Source organism: Emys orbicularis, chromosome 1 (assembly GCF_028017835.1).
Source record: "Emys orbicularis isolate rEmyOrb1 chromosome 1, rEmyOrb1.hap1, whole genome shotgun sequence".
Classification (NCBI taxonomy): Eukaryota; Metazoa; Chordata; order Testudines; family Emydidae; genus Emys; species Emys orbicularis.
This window is the reverse complement of record NC_088683.1, coordinates 14,152,825-14,172,180: the sequence shown is the minus strand read 5'-3', so window position 1 is coordinate 14,172,180 and position 19,356 is coordinate 14,152,825. Positions and strand designations below refer to the sequence as shown.

The 19,356-nt window shown below is 45.4% G+C and overlaps 1 protein-coding gene across 1 annotated transcript in view; it reads right to left on the bottom strand.

Annotated features, from left to right (window-relative positions):
• The window catches only part of ITIH2 (inter-alpha-trypsin inhibitor heavy chain 2), a 40,580-nt gene extending 24,721 nt beyond the window's left edge, over positions 1 to 15,859 (bottom strand). The window contains exons 1-8 of the mRNA XM_065419451.1: positions 15,776 to 15,859; positions 13,930 to 14,004; positions 9,182 to 9,217; positions 7,970 to 8,142; positions 7,615 to 7,719; positions 5,821 to 5,983; positions 3,736 to 3,843; positions 1,177 to 1,305 (exon numbers count right to left, since the gene is read on the bottom strand). Of these exons, the coding sequence (XP_065275523.1) occupies positions 1,177 to 1,305; positions 3,736 to 3,843; positions 5,821 to 5,983; positions 7,615 to 7,719; positions 7,970 to 8,142; positions 9,182 to 9,217; positions 13,930 to 14,004; positions 15,776 to 15,859 (873 nt within the window). The remainder of the gene's footprint in view (positions 1 to 1,176; positions 1,306 to 3,735; positions 3,844 to 5,820; positions 5,984 to 7,614; positions 7,720 to 7,969; positions 8,143 to 9,181; positions 9,218 to 13,929; positions 14,005 to 15,775) is intronic.
• Positions 15,860 to 19,356: the final 3,497 nt, after the last annotated feature.

Below are 19,356 nucleotides of genomic sequence, written 5' to 3'. Positions count from 1 at the left end.
TAACTGTATTCTGCCTGCCTAAAATCCCCCTGCTACTTCAACTGGATGCAGGATTCTTGATTACTTCTGTTGTTCAGCCATGCTGTGCTTTGTTCCCACCCTAATGGAACGCAGAAAGAGCACCAGAGATGGGGATCATGGATAGTCTGCTCTGCTGTGGCAACTATTTCTGATGTTCCATTTTGGGTAAGGCCAGTACTTGAATTACAGTCAGGCTTGGGGGGTGGGGCTGGGTCCCCTTCTGGCTTTTAGGGGCTACCTCACTTGTCTTATGGCCCCCTTACGTCTCACTACTGTCTAAATTAAAGCTCTTGACATTCAGGGCCCACCTACGTCCTCCCTAGACTCAGCATTATGTACAGTAACTCCTCACTTAACGTCCTCCTGCTTAACGTTGTTTCGAAGTTACATCGCTACTCCATTAGGGAACATGCTCGTTTAAAGTTGTGCAATGCTCCCTTATAACATCGTTTGGCTGCCTGCTCTGTCCACTGCTTGTAGGACTCTGTGGAAGAGCAGCGACTTTACAAGGGAGCATTGCCCAAGTTCCTCTTCTCTGCCTCCCCCTCCCTCCCAGTGCTTCCCCCGCCACCATACAGCTGTTTGGCGGCGCTTAGGACTTTCTGGGAGGGAGGGGGAGGAGTGGGGAAGTGCTGCATCTCTGCTTGTCCCCCTCTCTCCCAGAAAGTCCTAAGTGAAAGTGCTAGGAGGGAGGGGGAGGAGCGGGGATGCGGCGTGCTCCGGGGAGGAGGTGGAGTGGGGGTGGGAAGAGGCGGGCCTGGAGTGGAGCGGGGACAGGAAGAGGCGGGCCTGGAGCATCCCCCGGCAAAGTCGGTGCCTGTTCTTCTGGGGGGAAGCTGCCACTGCTGCTGCGCAAGGTGCTTCCTAGCGTCCTTGTCTGCATCATTGTCTGCAGCAGGCTGTGCCTGTGTGGGGTAAGCCAGGGGCACCTCCCCACCACAGTACAGTACAGTACTGTACAGTATACAATGCCTTTTGTCTGCCCCCCCAAAATTTCCTTGGAACCTAACCCCCCGCATTTATATTAAATCTTATAGGAAAATTGGATTAATTTAACATTGTTTCACTTAAAGTTGCATTTTTCAGGACCATAACTACAAGGTTAAATGAGGAGTTACTGTACGAGAGCAACATATGGTAACAGAATAAACTTACTTCCAGTTCTCCAGCTTTGGTTTCTCGGTGCACATCATACGTCACCACAAAATTCCCATCTACTGCCGTGGTAGAACAGGTGGGGCATTTTCGTTGCTGAGCCACTGTTGGTTTGAAGGACACGTGGGCCTAGAGGTGAGATGTGAACAAGGGGACTCCATTACAAAGTCAACCACACATCCCATGACAATGGTATCATTTCGAGAGATTAGGAATGAGTCCTGCAAGACGCAATGGACTAGACTTTTGTATCCAGGAGACACACAATTTCATTGAGCACCTTTGTAATTTTTCGAGTAAAACAGAGAGGGATTTTTGTTGCTTCAAAGCAAAGATTGCTCTTTGGTTTTCTTCGCTCAGTTTCTTCACTGATAGCAGCTCTGTGTGCAAACACACAGAGTCATATCCCCGTATTACAGACAGAGCTGGACAAACTGTTTGTCATAAGCAATTCATTGGATGATTTTAGCTCTTTTTTAGCTCCTGTTTGCAAGGGAAAAAAATATTTGCATGACATCCATGATTTCCACAATATCCATGATTTCCATGATAATGATTTCCATGAATCTGTTATTTGTAATTGCTAGTCTGAACAAATGACAACCTATAGATTTCCTATAAATTGAGGGCTATGAAATATTAGTAATTAGTTATCCGTGATTTGTTGCCTTTGTCACATGGTATTGTTTCTCTTTCCTGATTGGATTAATTCAACTTTTTAAAAGTGGAAAATAACAAATGACACATAGTCAATAGTGAACATCATGTTAACTCAGAACTATCCATGTCTGCCCATGACTATATTTAGATTGTACGCTCTTTGAGGCAGGGACCATCTCTTTGTTCTGTGCCCTGGTCCATGAGTGGGATCCCTTGGGATTATCTATTATTATTATTAGTAGTAGTAGTATTAGCAGAGATAAAAGCTCCAAAAATAGCCACAGAACCTGATCATTGACATGAACAGTTGAGAGCATGAACATCGCTGAATCAAATTGTGGGCTGGGTTTTGCCAACGTGTTTGCAAATACATTTTCATGCTATTCAGTTTGCTCCAATTACAACCCTGTATGCCTCAGCCCAAACCTTTGGCTAAGTGGGTTTGTGGATAAACAAGATGTGAAGCTGTGCATTGATATCAGGGGGCTGACTTGCGATTAACCTGGAGTTTCAGTATAACCTTAGTTACAGACTGTATTTGTGTGTGTATTTGACCCTCATGAATATGAGGGACTGTAGTAGTAGAGTCTATTTTATTTATTTAAAAGTCATCCATCATCTTGGTATCTAAAGGCCAAACCAGATATCTGCGTAAGGCCAAACATAGTGTGAGTAGTAGCTCAGCAAGTTCCCCCCACCCAACACACAGACCTGCCAAAACCCCATAGTCTTGAGATCTCTGTTATTTTACTCTAGACCTGGGCCTCTTTTCTATCGATCCATGTATATATGTTCAAATACTGATGCCCATCAACACAGAATTGGAGCACGCGTCAGAGGATAAAGCCAGTTATACCAAATTGTCCGGTGTTTTGTGATGAGAACATAAAGTATGTCCACAGACGTCTACTGATTCTCAAGAGGTCAAAGTCTAGGGCATCAAATCATTGAACCAACTAGCCCTGAAGAACATGGCTTGTCTACATATGAAGGTTATTCTGGAATAAGGTATGGTGTGAATTTAAAGCAGAATAGCTATTCTGGAAAAACTCCATGTGTGCACACTCTTATTACAGAGTAAGAGTGCCTTTTTCTGGTTTTAGTTTAATTCACTTCCATCTTGAAGCTGATTGGGAAAAAGGCACTCTTACTCTGGAATAAGAGAGTCCACACACCTAGTTATTCAGGAATAGCTGCTCCAGAATAACTGCGGCTAGGTCTACACTACCCGCCTGAATCGGCGGGTAGAAATCGATCTCTTGGGGATCGACTTATCGCGTCTCGTCAGGACGCGACAATTGATCCCTGAATCGATGCGCTTACTCCACCAGCGGAGGTGGGAGTAAGCGCCGTCGACTGGGAGCCGCGGCAGTCGATTTTGCCGCCGTCCTCACAACAGGGTAAGTCGGATCTGATACGTCGAATTCAGCTACGCGAATAGCGTAGCTGAATTTGCGTATCTTAAATCGACCCCCCCCGTAGTGTAGATGTAGATGTGTAATCAAGCCCTAACCCAGCATCTGATTATTTCTGAGTTCCTAACACGAAGTATTGATCAGCTCTGGGTTAGATGTTGTTCATTATCGATCTATCTGTTTTATACTGCTGCCATCCCCATAGTATATGAACACCTTTCATATAAAATCAACATCAACAGCAAAGTTGCTAGTGGTCTTCATTGAATATCTGGCACGTCTCTCTGTTCAGACGTGGGGTAGGGTGCGATCATCAAATGTCTGCATTCTGAATGACAGATCTCCTCTTTCCAAGTGCTTTCTGTATGGTGAGCGTGTGTTACTTTGCCAGATCCCAGTGGGTATTGGGAGAATCTTATCCCCTGTGGGAGAAAATGTTGTACACCTACAGTTTCTTGGTGTCAGTTACTGCTTTGACCATTACCTTTTTCTCTCCCTTAGTGATGGTGGTGATTCCCGCAAAGTGATCTCCTAGCGAGTTAGGAACATGCACGTAACGAAGTCCCTGAGGCTCAATAATGCGGACATCCACCTACAGGCAAGAGGGGAGGACAGTAAACACGGAGCCTCATTAGAAATGCCCCAGTGTCTCATGAGCACTTCTGCGCTCCCCAAAACACACATGCGACAACACCCAGCCTCAGGGTGCTGCCACAGGAACAGAGCCAATGTTACTATTGCCAGGGGTCCAGGCAATGGTTTGAGCAGATCGAAACAGCAGGGGGAGCTCTCACGCCTGTTGTGTATTTGGTTGTCGTGGTAATAGAATCTTGTGTTGCTATGGCAACTGAGTTAGATTATTAGGGGATAGCCCAGCCAGTTTTGGCTGGCTGTTAGTTAGTTCTGGTGTGGCAATAAATGGCTGGTTCAAGGTTTACAGCTCTCTGTGTCTCCAGTGATATCTTCCTAAAACTGTTGCCCCCAAGGATATAATGCCACAAAGGAGAAGGGGAGGTGGAAGGAAATACTGATCCCCCGCCCCATGCCGGGAATGGAGTGGAAGCGCTTTGTCTGCTGACAGCAGGGGGGGCGGGCAGCTCCCTTCTGTTCCCCCTCCTCCTCGCTTTCATCCTTGGATCCAAGTTGCTGGTAGGGCAGACTGGACAGTGTGTTGTTTCACTCTCTGGTCCCCAGGAACAGTCCTAGGTGGGTTGCTGGCCAGGGCAGAAGACACTCCCCCACACCCATCTCACACCTCTGAGCAGAACAAAGGCTGGCCAGTCAGCAAAGCAAAACTAAATAAACCCTGAGTGGCACAGTGCCCCCTGGAAGGTGGCGCCCCGACTGCCCGCCCCTAGCACCAGCCTGGCTGGTCCCATTGCCAAGGGAAGACTGATTGGCAAGTAGCCTCCCCAGCTCCTACGCGTTGTCTGTTCCTGCTGTTGAAGGTAGGGGGAGATTGGATAGTGAACTGCTTTTCCCTCCTGTAGGGTGTGTGGGGAGACTGGGAACAGGGCTGGCTCTAGGCACCAGCAAAACAAGCTGGTGCTTGGGGCGGCACATTTTTAGGGGCGGCATGGCCGGCGCCAGAATGCCGCCCCTAAAAATGTGCCCCGGCCGCCCTAGCTCACCTCCGCTGTCGCTCGCGCGCCGCTACTCGCCCTCCCTCCCAGGCTTGAGAGCCTGGGAGGGAGCGGGAGAAGCAGCGCCCGCGCCGCGGCCACTCGGAGTCTCCCCCTCCCTCCCAGGCTCTCAAACCTGGGAGGGAGGGGGAGATCCCGAGCGGCCGCGGCGCGCGAAACAGCCGTTTCGCCGCCGCTGCTCCCCCCCCCCCCCGGCTTGAGATCCTGGGGGGAGGAGGCAGGGCTGGGGATTTGGGGAAGCGGCGGAGTTGAGGCGGGGCCGGGGGTGGGGGTAATTAAAAAATGGGGGGGGGGCAGCCAAAATTGTTTTTGCTTTGGGCGGCAAAAATCCTAGAGCCGGCCCTGACTGGGAAGGGAATTGCTTTCCCCTCTAGTCCCAACCCTGGAGCTAGAATATCGGTGGAGCCCTCCGTGGTGCTGCTACTGGGTGGGAGATCAGGTGGCGAGTCAACTCTCCAGCGGGGAAAACAGGATTCAAGGTAGCAATTGATGGGAACAAGTCCAGGCCCTTAGTCAGCATGAAGCAGCCCATACTCTGCAACACGGGAGCATGAGCAGTGAACGTTTGCTTAGGGCCTGAGCCAAAGTCCAGTGAAGTCAATGAAAAGTTTTCTTATGTAAAAACCCTGCCTGCTTTTGTAGGCTACTTCACTCTGGAATTAGGGATGGGGATATTTTGAAAGGTGTTATACAAATTAGGGGCAAATCCTGCCTCACTTACTCACATGAGTCACCCCTATAGACTTCAGTGGGATGACTCATGAGGGAGAAGAGCCCTGAAGTTGTATATAAGTATGCAGTAGAGCGCATTGCACGAACTGTCACACGTGCTCGTATTTTCTGCGAGAACCAGCCAACTACGTGCCACTTGCAGTGATCTGGGTGAGAAGCAACACAGAACATTGTAGTCCTTGACTCTCCTGTACCTCTAGGTGCTTTGCTAGTCTTCCAGGCTGCAGAGGGATAACATACTCGTACGATCCCAATTTCCTCCGCATCACTTCTTGGTAATGAATTTCAAACTGGACCTTCATTCCTCCGGGGACGTTCAGTTCAGCTTTGAAGTTTTCCATGTCAAGGGCATTGCTCCTGGAGATGTTGTCAAAACACAAAGCTGTATCTCTGTGCAGCAAGCTCCCGAATATGAAAACTCACCCAGCACCCACTTCAAGAATAACACCTGCTTTTTGCTAAAGGCCTGAGTTAATAAAATACAGGGAGACTTAATAGCTAATTTGGCCTTAAATTTGGCCTATAAAAGGGAACCACACTTACATATCAACTCAATGAGGCTTTGTCAATTTGAGGGTGGAAACACAAGGTGAGCTCTGGACAAGTGAACTATTGTTCTTGCTATAGATGAGCATAAACACCTGTCAGGGATGGTCTAGGTATATTTGGTCCTACTTTAGCATGGGGTAGGGTTACCAATTTGGGTTGGACGTATTCCTGGAGGTTTCATCACATGACATGATCTTAAATTAAAGATTAATCTTCCATTCCTGGAGCCTCCAGGACAATCCTGGAGGATTGGCAATTCTAGCATGGGGGCATGACCTCTCTAAGTCCCTTCCAGGCCTACCTTTCTATGATAAACCAAATCGGAGATTCAAAGCAGTGGACTGGAGCTGGTCAGCAATTGGAATCTCTGTTCCGCAGCAAATTCCAAAACTTCCTACCCAATGAAATGTCCAGAATAATTTAATTTCAAGTCAATTAAAATATACTATTCTGATCTCAACTTTTTGATTTTCTATTATTAAAAATTATAATATAACAGTCAACATGAAAAGTCGTTTCAAAACAAAAAATCAAATTGTTAAATTTTAATAAGGAACATTTCGGCTTTATCCAAGAGCTTTGTTTCAATTTTTTTCCGAAAGAAAATCTGTTGGAATTTGACACGCCCACAGAAAGTATCGATTTTGACAAAACGGCATTTTTTGATGGAAAAAGGTTCCATCAGAAAGCCTTCATCCAGCTCTGCTTTGGAATGTTTGGTATCCGGGCTCAGATCAGCACCCAAAGTTTGCAGATGGCTCCACTCTATACCACAGTCAAAATCAAAACCCAGATCTCAACTTCCACCCAGAATTCTAAGAAGTTCCAAATCCAGACCAGGATCTAGATTTGAATTTTGCTCTTTGAATCCACCTCTAACATTTGTAGATTACTGGTTTCTGTTTAAAAAAAACAAAAACAAATGTAAAGTAGTGGTTGGAATAGAAGTGTGAATCAGGACTCCTGGGTTCCACTTCTGATTCTACTACTAAGCTTGGGCTTGTCACATGATGGTGAAGTTCACCCTTGTGCAGAGAGCCAGTATAAATTCTGATTAAGTCCCATGTAAATCTCAAAATAGAGCATAAATGAGATTTAAGTGGTGCATAGGCATCATGCTGACCCTTTATTTGTAGTGTCTTAGCCGCTTGTGGTAAGCACTTCATAAAATAATTACTTAATATATAGGCCCTGATCTGGCAAAACACTTAAGTTCTGACTTCAACGAGATTATTCATGGGCTTAAAGTTAAGCATGTGCTTAAGTCTTTTGCTGGATCAGGGCCTAAATAAAGACACTGTACTCATGTTCATGGGATTTCCACCAGAGATCCTATTTTGGAGTCAGGACACAGACCAGTCTCAGAGTCTGGGAGTTAAAGATTCTAATAAAAGGAAAAGGAAGTACAGTAGCATAATAAAGAGGAAAAATCTTTGTACCTTACTATTCCAGCAGCTTTGCCTTTGGCCCTGGCCTGAGCATATTGTTGTCTGGCTGCAGATTTTTCTCTAATTGAACTAGTAAACGTTATGCCATTTATGTTCCTAAGAGAGAAAAACACAGACAGATCAGCACAGAGACTATTGTGGAGTTTCTTTATTTTAAGGAGAAATCAAGTTGAATCAAACCTGTTCCTAATCCAGTGGAATCTTTTACTTTAAAAAAAAAATCTTGGAAAAATATTATTTTATATACAATAGAAGTTATGGACACTTTCCCTCTTATCCTTCCGCCACCTTCTTATTTGATTATTGAAATTATCACACGCAATAGATACAGTTGCCCACTACTTACATAGTAAAGTTGTGAATGAAGGCTCCTTTGGGAATCTGCACATCAAACACCAAATTTTGGGCATGCTTAGCTTTATTTTCCACTTTGCTTTGGATCATGGTGTCGACCAAACGAGACATTATGGTGGACTGAACTTTGTAGCTATAAATACTTATCTTGTCATCTCCCGCTACCTGCAATGAAGAAGAGAACTTTGAAAATTCGGGATAGAGATACACTGGGTACGTTTTGCATGGAGGGATGGTTCAATCCGTGCTGACAATCACAGTGTTTGTATTTAGCTACAGTTCATTACAAAATGGCTCCCTCAATGGCTCCCTCATTACAAAATGGCTCCTTCAACTCTTGTAGATCTCAGACGTTTGTGCCAAGGTCGTCTAACAAGAGAGTACTGTAATATACTAGCCTAGTACATGAGCTCATATTGCATGACGGTTTGCTACTTTCTAGTATCTAAAGTTCTTTTGCTTAAGAGGGAGACGGCTGAATTTCTGGTGCAGTAGGTTCCCAGGTTCAATCCCAGCTAGTGATTGTTGTGTCTATGGCTTTGTCTACACACTAAACCGGGTTTAGTTAAACTGGTGCAAACCCGTGTGGAGACTCTTAGGTCAGTTCACCTCAGCTTTAGCCTGTTCCTAATCAAACCAAAATAAGCCTGGAAACAGGACTAAGAGCCTTGCAGCCTTTTGCTCTGGTTAAACTGAACTGGTTTAGAATCACTCCTTTAATGTAAAACAATTCAGCTTTGTGTGAGGACAACCCCCTGGTGTATTTCACTAACACTACATGTAGGGAGAATTGGGATTTATAGGCCTTCTGGAAAAAGTGTGTTTCAAAGAAAGACTTAAATAAGAGAGGGAGGAGGCAACTTGGCAGACCAGGTCAGATGTGAGATCTACCATGGCAGTTCATTGAGAAAACAGCATGATTTGCCATGAGGTTTATAAAAATATTGCCTTTTGGAGGAAGGGAGAGCATGTTTTCTGTTCATTTTTGTGCTTATTCCTACATCAGTACAATATATATCACCACAAAATCTTGTACCAATCCCCCGAACAGCATTGCGCAAGCAGTCAGCTGTTTGAAGAAGACAGGTTAATACCCGATCAGTGATACAAACAAGGCATTGAACAAACTGCAGGATTGATTTCCAGATAATGGTTAACTGGAAAATCATTTTGTCATCATTCTTTTTCCCAGAAGAAAACTCACCAACTCTCCAGAGTCCTCATCGTTTAATGTGCTTCTCTGGGAAGAAAAGAAATAGAGAATGAGACTTCAGCAAGCCTGAGAATTACAAGTCTAGTGGTCATGAATTAGCTATTGAAGGGATCAAACAGCATATTGCCCATATATTGTTTCACAAGATGATCAGAATCAATGAGAGTCACTGGATTTAGTTCGTAGCGTCCTTCTCTTTGCTTTATTCCTTGCACTTAAGGGGTGGATTTTCAAAAGTCCCTGAGGCCCAGATCCTCAAAAGGTGCCTAACTCCCATTGATTTCAAGTGCCTTTGAGTATCTGAGCCTAAATGAAGCATAAGTCCAACTGGACATCACTGACAATTTGGCTCTGAAACCGAGGGACTTGCGAAAACTAAGGTAGGGCTGGTTGAAAAATGTCCATTGAAATGGTTTTCTGATGGAAATTTGGGATTCAGACAAAATTATTGTGTGTGTGTGTGTGTGTGTGTGTGTGTGTGTGTGTGTGTGTGTGTGTGTGTGTGTGTGTGTGTGAAAAGGGTCTGCTTTCTGCAGAAAATTTTGAGTTTTTGTACAAAACCGTCTGGCCAAAAACCAAATCTTTTGCCCCAAACCAAAACTTTTTCAGGAAAAAAAAAAAAAAAAAAAGGAAACTTGAGGTTTTCTGCCAAAATGTTTCAGGTTTCATATTTTTTCTATGAAAAGTTGAAATTTTCCATGGAAAAGTTAAACAAAATTGATGTTTTTGTTGCTGTTTTCATCAATAAAATTCTGCAGAAAAAATAGTTCTGACCAACACTACTATTTAAGCCTTACAAGGGCTTAAAAATAGTAATTAATGAGCTATTTTTTACTGCCATATGAATATCCCTGTTTGGGATTTAAGTCAAGCAGCAGCGACATCTTGTGGCCAGCTCTTGACCCTCTAAAAAATTAAACCCATATGAGTGACACTGGCTCCTTAAATGTGACAAAGACCCAAATTCAGGTAGACAGCAAAAACCATAGAAGAAGCTTATAATGATGGGTAGTTCTTTTCCTAAAGTTTGGTATCAATTTAGGTCAGTAAATTTGAACTAAGTTAACTTATGCATGGGTAACTGCAGGATTATGTGCAATGCAGGTAAATCGGGGTGTATAGGTGAGGTGAGATACCTCATAAAGAGATCCTGTAAAGTGTTATAGGTTGGGTGGCTCACCATTTCACTGAGCATAAACATGGCCCAAGTTTGTATTTGGAAATGCTAAGATTTAGGTTTAGGCAGGGCCGGCGCTTCCACTAGGTGACCCTAGGCGGTCGCCTAGGGCAGCAGGATTTGGGGGGGCAGCATTTTGCCACCCTCGGCAGAAATTCGGCAGCGGGGGGTCCTTCCGCTTTGGGTCTTTGGCGGAAATTCGGCAGCAGGTCCTTCACTCACTCTGGTACCCGCCGCCTAAGTGCCCCGAAGACGCGGAGTGGAAGGACCCCCGCCACCGAAGACCCCAGGCCCCCTGAATGCTCAGAGGAGGAGTGCTGCCGCCTAGGGCGGCAAAAACTCTGGTGCCGCTCCTGGGTTTAGGTACACTTAACCATACCTTAGTGTTGGGAGGCTGGACTAGATGACTTCTTGAGGCTATCTTCCAGTCCTACATTTCTGTGATTCTAGGAGGAGATAGAGATGGGCCCAAGCTGAACCATTCAGATCCAGATTTCAAATCTCACAAAGTTTGGTGGTGGCTGGATCTGGATTTATCCCATTTAAAGATAAGGACCATGTGCAAAATTTCGAGCTAGGCTGAATTTGGAACACCTCCAAGGATTCATTGTGTCGGGAGCCGGGTGTTCAGCTGTTCACTGGATCTAGTGTTTGATTTGTTCATGTTTCTCATAGCGATAGGTCAACACCAGAACTTTTTATCTAACCCCTCCAACTGTTGGTAGCTGGGATCAAACGGACCCTAGATCCAAATCAACCCTGGTTTCCGTTGTGCAAAGCAGAACCTGGCCAACGAAGTCTTGCAAAAGCAAAACCCAGTGTACTCAGCCCATCTGTAGTTACAAGGATCTGGCCAGCAAGAAGGCTCCATAGTCCCAGCTCCGGCAAAAGGCTCATAGCCAAGATTTTCCAGAGTGGCTAGAGATTGGTAGGGCATGAATTTTTGGTTAAAGGACCCTGAGTTTTTAGACAGTTCTGAGCTCCTACCCTCTGAAAATCAGACAGTGTCTCAGGTTAGGCATCAATGGGTAGGGCACTAATCTAAGACGTGGAAGACCTGGGTTCACATCCCTGTTCTACCACAGACTTCTTGTCTGAGCCTATACAAGTCACCAAGCCATTCTGTGCCTCGGGTCCCCATCTGAAAACTAAGGACAAAAACACTGCCCTACCTCACCAGGGTGTTGTGAGGCTAAATACATTAAAGACTGAGAAGTGCACAGGTACCCCAGGAAAGGGGGCCAGATAAGTACTTACAACAGACAGAATAGGGGAATATATAAAAGCCCTTCCAGATGACCTCAAGATACATTATTAGACCGTCCGTTTTGGACCCACAGATCTTTGATCTGACGGCGGCAATTCTGTCCCCTCAAAATAAATCAGACTGAGATCTCTAAGGGAATTTAATTTTATTACTGAAGTGAATTTTCTGCTGGTGAAAGATGCAGCTGGAATGGAGAACAGAAGCAGCATGGACTTCCTCATACTGCCTCTCTGTTGTGTCTCAAGCGCTGACCTGGTGTAACCATCTCTGGTGCAGAAAGGGGATTCGGGTCTCCATGACTCACGCTAGTCTTTGACCTCACTGCTGAGACGGCCAACAAAGGGCCTATTGTAACAACGGGGGAGGAGTGGGAGGTGGAAACTTGCTCGTTAGGAAATGGACTCACCCCTAGAGCTGGTTGAAATTTGTCATTCAATATAAATAATGATGTTTTTATCAAAGGGAAAGTTTCACATAAATCATTCTGAGTTTCCATTGCTCAGGGTTTTTTTTAATGCAACTTGTTGTGTTTTTTGATGATCATTTTATCTGTGGTTTTGAGGGGTTTATTTCCTTTGCCAATTTTCACTTATCTTATCAGGCCTAGTCTACCCATAAGTGACGTCTCGCTTTAACTACACTGTTATAGTTGAAGTGGTACAACCCATTTTCCCCAGCGTGCATGTTGTTATACTAGGATCAAGGTGTTTATATTGGTATCACCTTTTTTCTTATAGGAAGGGAAATAAGCTAGACTAGTATCAGGCTCCTTTATACTGGTACAACAGCATCCATACGCTAGATTGTGCAGGTACAGCTGTATTGGTTAAAAAAACCCACACCCCTAATTGACATAGTTATACTGGTAAAAACCTGTGTGCAGACCAGGCCCATGTCACTTGGCTCCTGATCCTGCCAGTGTGCATTGGCCTGATTCTCATTTACACTAAAACCCCTTTATACCACTCTGGCGATGTGAAGGGATCTTAAGATGGGAATTTACCCTCAGTTTAAGGCCTGGAGCAGTGTAAAAGAACCTTAGGGCTTGTCTACACACCGCCGCAGTGTGGACTACAGAGGTGTGAATTGTAGAGCGCGCTAACTGCCCTATGTACACCCTGCTGGCACACACTAAAAGGTACCCACTACACCTTAACATAGCCCTGTTGGAAATGGGACCACATCAGCGCAAACTAAGTTCCTTTTCATTCACACCAACAGGGTCTACATGGAGCAGTTGGCGTGCAATGCGTTCGTTTGCGCTCCAATATGCAGCCCTGTAGTCTGTACTGCAGCACTGTGGAGATAACCCAGTAATACAAATGAGCCTCAGAACCGGATGCACTTCAGCTTTATACACCGTGAGTATTCCCGTTTAACTCAATGGGACTCTTCACATGCATGACATTAAACCTGGCCCCACTCCTGCAAACACTTATCCACATGCTTAACTTTGGTCCCAGGAGCAATCTGATTGAGGTTAATGGGATTACCCATGGTAGCGAAGTTAAGCACATTCGTAAGTGTTTGCAGGAGTGGGGCCAGGTGGCTTTTTTCCCCTCCAAAAGTTAATTTTTTGAAAACTTTAAATTTTGAAATAAAAAAAGTCTTTTGATAAGCTTTTGATTTAAAAATCATTCCACTGAAAAAGTTAAAAAATCCATCTATTTCAATAACTGACAGAATGAAATGATCAGCAGTATAGTCACCAAAAAAAAAAGGAAAGGAAAGAAAAGAAACTTTTTTGACAAGTTCTACTGATCCGCCAACTACTTTTCACATACAGCACTGAGCAGTGATCCCCTGTGATTGGTTTCCCATTGACCTAACCAGGAACTAGTAGTCAATCAGCAGGGCTGGAAGAGACCATACCATATTACCAATCTCCTGAGCCCTAGCTTTTCCTGGACATTTTGGTGCTGATTCTGCCATCAGATTCACCTGGGCACACCCCTCCTCTGCATGGAGCTCCTTTGAAGTCAAAGGAACTTTTCACATGCATGACGTTAAACGTGTGTAGTGTTCTGATTAATTAGTTGTACTGCAGTTGCACCTGGGGACTCCAATCAGGTCATTGCCCCCTTGTGCCAAGCGCTGTACAAACAAAGAGTTCTTGCCCAAGCAGCACCCAACGGGCTCATGCATGCATGGATCCACCCAAGTACACCTGATTGCAGAATTATGGCCTTTGTAATGGAATAGAACATCAGTCATTTGCTTCAAAACATTTTTCTTTTCATCTCTCTCTCTCTCTCTCTCTCTCTTCCCCCTTTTTAGATTTTATGGTTACTGTACCTGGTACCTGCCATTTCTAGCCATGGGCTTTGACAGAAATCCATCGATCTCCAGGTCAAACAAGTTCTCCAGATCCTAAAGGAGACACAGGGAAACAGTAAAGTGTTCGCCTCACGGCAGATTTCACTTTCCGAGCTCTCTGTTTCAGAACTGGCAACACACTCTCTGAAGATAACAGAACAGATGTAGGAAACAAATCCACAGCATTTGCCCATAACTTCAGCATTCGTTGTGGATAGATTTTAGTTTGTCATCTCGGGGCTTGATTCATCACTCCAGTTTTGTGCTAGTTTGAATTTACTTCCCCCTAGGCGCAAGTGGGGAGCTGAGAGGAATTATGATTCTGCGCGGCACAGTTCCTTCCCAGGGCAACAGATCTATGGCCACTCCCCTTCCACAGTGATGAATCTCCAGGCTCCATCTATCCCATTATTTAATATGATCACTTTTGGCCTCCACATGCGGCTATTACTTCTGAAGCAAGGACATAGCTCAGAGGGCCTGAAATATCCATAAAGTACAGTAGGCAGATTTACAACACAGTGGGCCCAATCCTGATCTCCAGTGTGGACGGAGACAGATTCTGTCCTCATTTACATCAGGGTCCAGAGTAACGCCATTGAAGCCAGTGAAGTTATTTTGGTTTTACACCAGTGTCACTGAGAGCAAAATGCGGCTCCTTGACATTAGAAGGAGTTACTCCAGATTTACACAAGTCAGAAGGAAATAGGTGCAGTATTTCGTACCTGATACAGAACAATCAGGATAATCAATCTCATCGTGTCATTAAAAAACATTGTACCACGAAAGAGAAAACATCTCCGTCTGACTAATTATTATTAACACTGGAGAGGGACACTAAACATCACAGAGCTGCAGACCATCCCTGCCTGCTGCCCCGTAATGTTTCAAATGTGCCCAATAAATAATAGAGTTTGGGTGAGAACTGTAACCATCAGACCTGGATCTGAACTCCCCCCAGAATCTGAAAGCATTTGGGTCCAGAGATTTAGTTCAGCTCAGGTCTAGAATTATGACTTTATTTAGAAACGTATTAAGGAGCTGCCTATTGGCCCTGATCCTTTAACATCAATGGGAGTGTGATAGAAGGCAGCTGATAGAAAACAGGCCTGATTCTGTAGTCCCTAACATGTCTATTATTAAGCACTGACACTGTATATAAGACACACATTCCCTCTCCAGGTTTCAGAGTAGCAGCCGTGTTAGTCTGTATCCGCAAAAATAACAGGAGTACTTGTGGCACCTTAGAGACTAACAAATTTATTAGAGCATAAGCTTTCGTGGGCTACAACCCACTTCTTCGGATGCAAGAAGTGGGTTGTAGCCCACGAAAGCTTATGCTCTAATAAATTTGTTAGTCTCTAAGGTGCCACAAGTACTCCTGTTATTCCCTCTCCAGAGGAGCATACATTCTAAGGCCCCGACTCTGCAATCAGACCTGTGCAGGCAAAGACCTTAGCCCATGCGGAGCCTCCCAAAGTTGGAGAGGATCTGTGCTGCTACTCTGAGCCAGTTGCAGGATCGGGGTCTGCAAGCCAGGCAAAGCTCAGACAAGAATGGGAATTCTGCTTGAGTAAGGCATACAGGGTCTAGCCAATAGCTACCCCTAATTTAATATAGGCAAATTAAAGAGCAATACTAGGAATGGAAGACAAGAAGCTGTTATCCGGACGATACATGATTATAGCAGAAGGAAAAAGAAATTAAGAGGTAGAGGCAAAACCATTAAGAGAAGCAACGGACCTGATCCTGCGCTCATCAGTAGGAGCTCGGATATTGACTTCAGTGAATGTAACAGGATTAGACCCCCTGTGGAATTACTTACATCTGGGATTTCGTCGATGACGAGATCAAAGCTTCGTATTTCAGAAACAAGGAATAAAAGCAGGACGCAAATCAGCTGCTTCATTGTCTCCCTGCTTGCTTCACTTCCCAAGAGCTGCTCGCATAGGCGCTGGACAGCGGATCTCTCCTTCTCTGAGCCAAGTTCAAGGAAAAGACTGGAAGTTATGCAGTATTTTGAACAACATTTTGAAATGCTGACTTTGTTCAGGCCCCGGGTAAATATTTGCCCTGTAACGCAAGCCAGAGCTGCGGGGGCATGGGCGAGGGTTGTGCAAATATAGTATCATCACTCTGCCATACCCCTGATAACGGCTCAGCACCGGATAGGCTCCGTTCTTGCCTTTGTAGATTCCCGGAGGGTTTAACCAATTTGCTGTTAGGTGCAGGTTTTGGAGGATTAAAAATGGGAAAGATCAAAGTCAAAGCTGACTTGGAATAAATCTGTTTACGATAAACAAGGCAACAGCCAGTTCTCAAAGATACTGATGGAATAATACTCTGCACTTCTACAAGGATCCCCAAAGCACTTTACAGTGAAGGGCAGGTATCATGGGGCTTGATTCTGAGTTTCACTAATGCCCCTTCACTCTACTCTGGCAATGGAAAGGGGCCAGGTTTAGGGCCATATTTTTAAAGGTATTTAGGCACCTCAAGGTGCAGATAGACAGCTGGTGGGATTTTCAGAAGCACCTAAAATCAATGGGAGTTAGGCACCTGGGTGCTTTGGAAAATTCCCCAGGCTTCTTTCTGCATCTTGAGGTGCCTAAACACTTTTAAAACTCAGTCCCTGAGTTGCTTTCTTCCAGGCCCACACTTGCTCTAAGAGCAGGAATGGAGGCATCTGAAATGCGTGTGAAGAATTCTCGGGGTGTACAGCCCTCGCCCTTCCACGCGCAAACACTGCTCCTCGTGCAGGACATAGCCGGCTGAGGCAGGGGATGGGACAAACCCAACACGTGAACAGGGCCAACGCAAGTCATGTATTATAGACACCACATGCTTGCTGGAGGGCCCTGTGTTGGGCATTGTGGGATAGAGGTGCAGCACTCCGCCAGGCCCTGCAGTGCTTCCCTAACGTACTGTGTGAGTGCTCTGTGCACCGGAAACAGCAGGACTGGTGCAGATGTAATGAGCACAAGGGGTGCTGTGGGGGCATTACGTATAATGATTACACTCCCCTTTTCCCTGTGTAACCCACGTGAGGGTGTGTTACAGGTTCATGCCAATCCACAATGGATATAAGCCATTGTAGCCAGGGGCGGCTCTAGCTTTTTTGCCGCCCCAAGCACGGTAGGCAGGCTGCCTTCGGCGGCTTGCCTGCGGGAAGTCCACCGGTCCCGCGGCTTTGGCGTACCCGCCGCCGATTTGCCACTGAATCCGCGGGACCGGCGGACCTCCCGCAGGGATGCCGTCAAAGGCTGCCTGTCTGCCGCCCTCGCAGGGCTTGGCGCGTTGGTGCCTGGAGCCGCCGCTGATTGTAGCCTCCTTAACTGACTGTTTAGTTCATGCTTTTTGTACTAGAGCTCCCCAGTTCAGTCCCTGGGGTCTGCCAAAATAATAGCCATCACACCTGCAGCTCTGCTCAACTCTCTGCTGAAGCACAGGCCAGATGTTCTGTCCTTTCCAGGCCTCCCCCCACCCCCAAAGTACTTAATTACACAGTTAAACCTCAGCGCTATGGACCGCAAAACCCTGACTGTAAGTATGAATAGCAGCTGCCAGCCAGCCTGAGAAAGAAAGTCCCATCTGGCTTCTTAGTGAATACATATTTAATACATACACAAACGTTTACAGACAGCATTTGGAAGATTTCTGAATAACTTCTTAAACAAAACGATTGGACATTGAACCGGTTGGTGTTCCTTCCACCGACTTCCCTGCTTTGTTGCTGTTACATATACTTCAGTGCAAAGTTTCAACACTTTTATACTTTAGGGCACACGTACAGACATATTGTGCTCTGATCGGCTCAACAATGATTTCTCAGGCTCTTTAGTGTGGCCTAAAAAATAAGCATGTATGTCCCCATGATCCTCCAAAGCCTGAAGAGCATAACTGCCCTCCAAACACTTCCACAAACAACAGCCCAAAGATCCTTGCAGCCAACAGCATTTCCAGTGTCAGGGCTAAGAAACGACTGTCTTCTGGGTTTCCAGCAAAATAAGGAATCCGTGGCCTGTATCCAAAGTGGTAGAGGTATCAGGACACAACAGACACATCTAGTGCTTCTGCATCAGTCATCCACTAACTCCACAGAGCTGTCTTCAACTTCCACATTTAGAACCTTTTCTCCCTGAGCTTTGATCAACTCAGCTGTCAGATTGTGAATGTGTGGAACCTGCAAGACTCCTTGCCCTTAATGGATACTTTCTCTGGAGCTTCAGAGACAGCTACTGAGCATGTCCAATAACTACCATAAATGTCCTCTAAATATAGACTCATAGACTCATAGACTTTAAGGTCAGAAGGGACCATTATGATCATCTAGTCTGACCTCCTGCATGATGCAGGCCACAAAAGCTGACCCACCCACTCTTGGAATAATTCTCTCCCTTGACTCAGCTGTTGAAGTCCCCAAATCATGATTTAAAGACTTCAAGTCGCAGAGAATCCTCCAGCAAGCGACCCCTGCCCCATGCTGCGGAGGAAGGCGAAAAACCTCCAGGGCCTCTGCCAATCTACCCTGGAGGAAAATTCCTTCCCGACCCCAAATATGGCGATCAGCTGAACCCCGAGCATGCGAGCAAGATTCTCCAGCCAGACCCTCCGGAAAAAAGTTCTCTGTAGTAACTTTTAATATCCCATCATTGATCATTGTTACTAATTACCAGCGATGGCACGTTATTGACCTATTGACTAAAATCACGTTATCCCATCAAACCATCCCCTCCATAAACTTATCAAGCTTATCTGGGCTCTTCTAACTAAGTTGCCCTGCCTTGCTGTCTGCATTGTGCAGAGACACAGAGGATTTGACTAAATCCATGTCTCCACCCCACTGCTTTTCTCCTTTTCCTTGGACTTAAAAACAAAATCAAATGGTGCAGTATTAGTGTGTGGATTACACAGACAGCACAGTTGCAATCACACCTCTAAAAGCAGCAATGGTCCTAATTCTCTACTGTAAACAGGACCTTTGTTCATAGAATATCAGGGTTGGAAGAGACCTCAGGAGATCATCTAGTCCAACCCCCTGCTCAAAGCAGGACCAATCCCCAGACAGATTTTTACCCTAGTTCCCTAAATGGCCCCCTCAAGGCTTGAATTCACAACCCTGGGTTTAGCAGACCAATGCTCAAACCACTGAGCTATCCCATTTTGAAAATTTTGTGCTGGCCCTGCAGGACTAAGGCTTGGTTTACCCTACAGCATTAGGGTGACATAAGGCAGTTTATGTCGACCTAATTATGTCAGTGTCTATGCTAGAATGCTGCTTCCACCAAAGTAAATATACTGCTACACCAACATAATAATTCCACCTCCTCAAGAGGCATAATGCTTATGCTGGTTTAGTTAGGATGATGCAGTGTCCATGTAGACACTGTGTTACTTACATTGGCT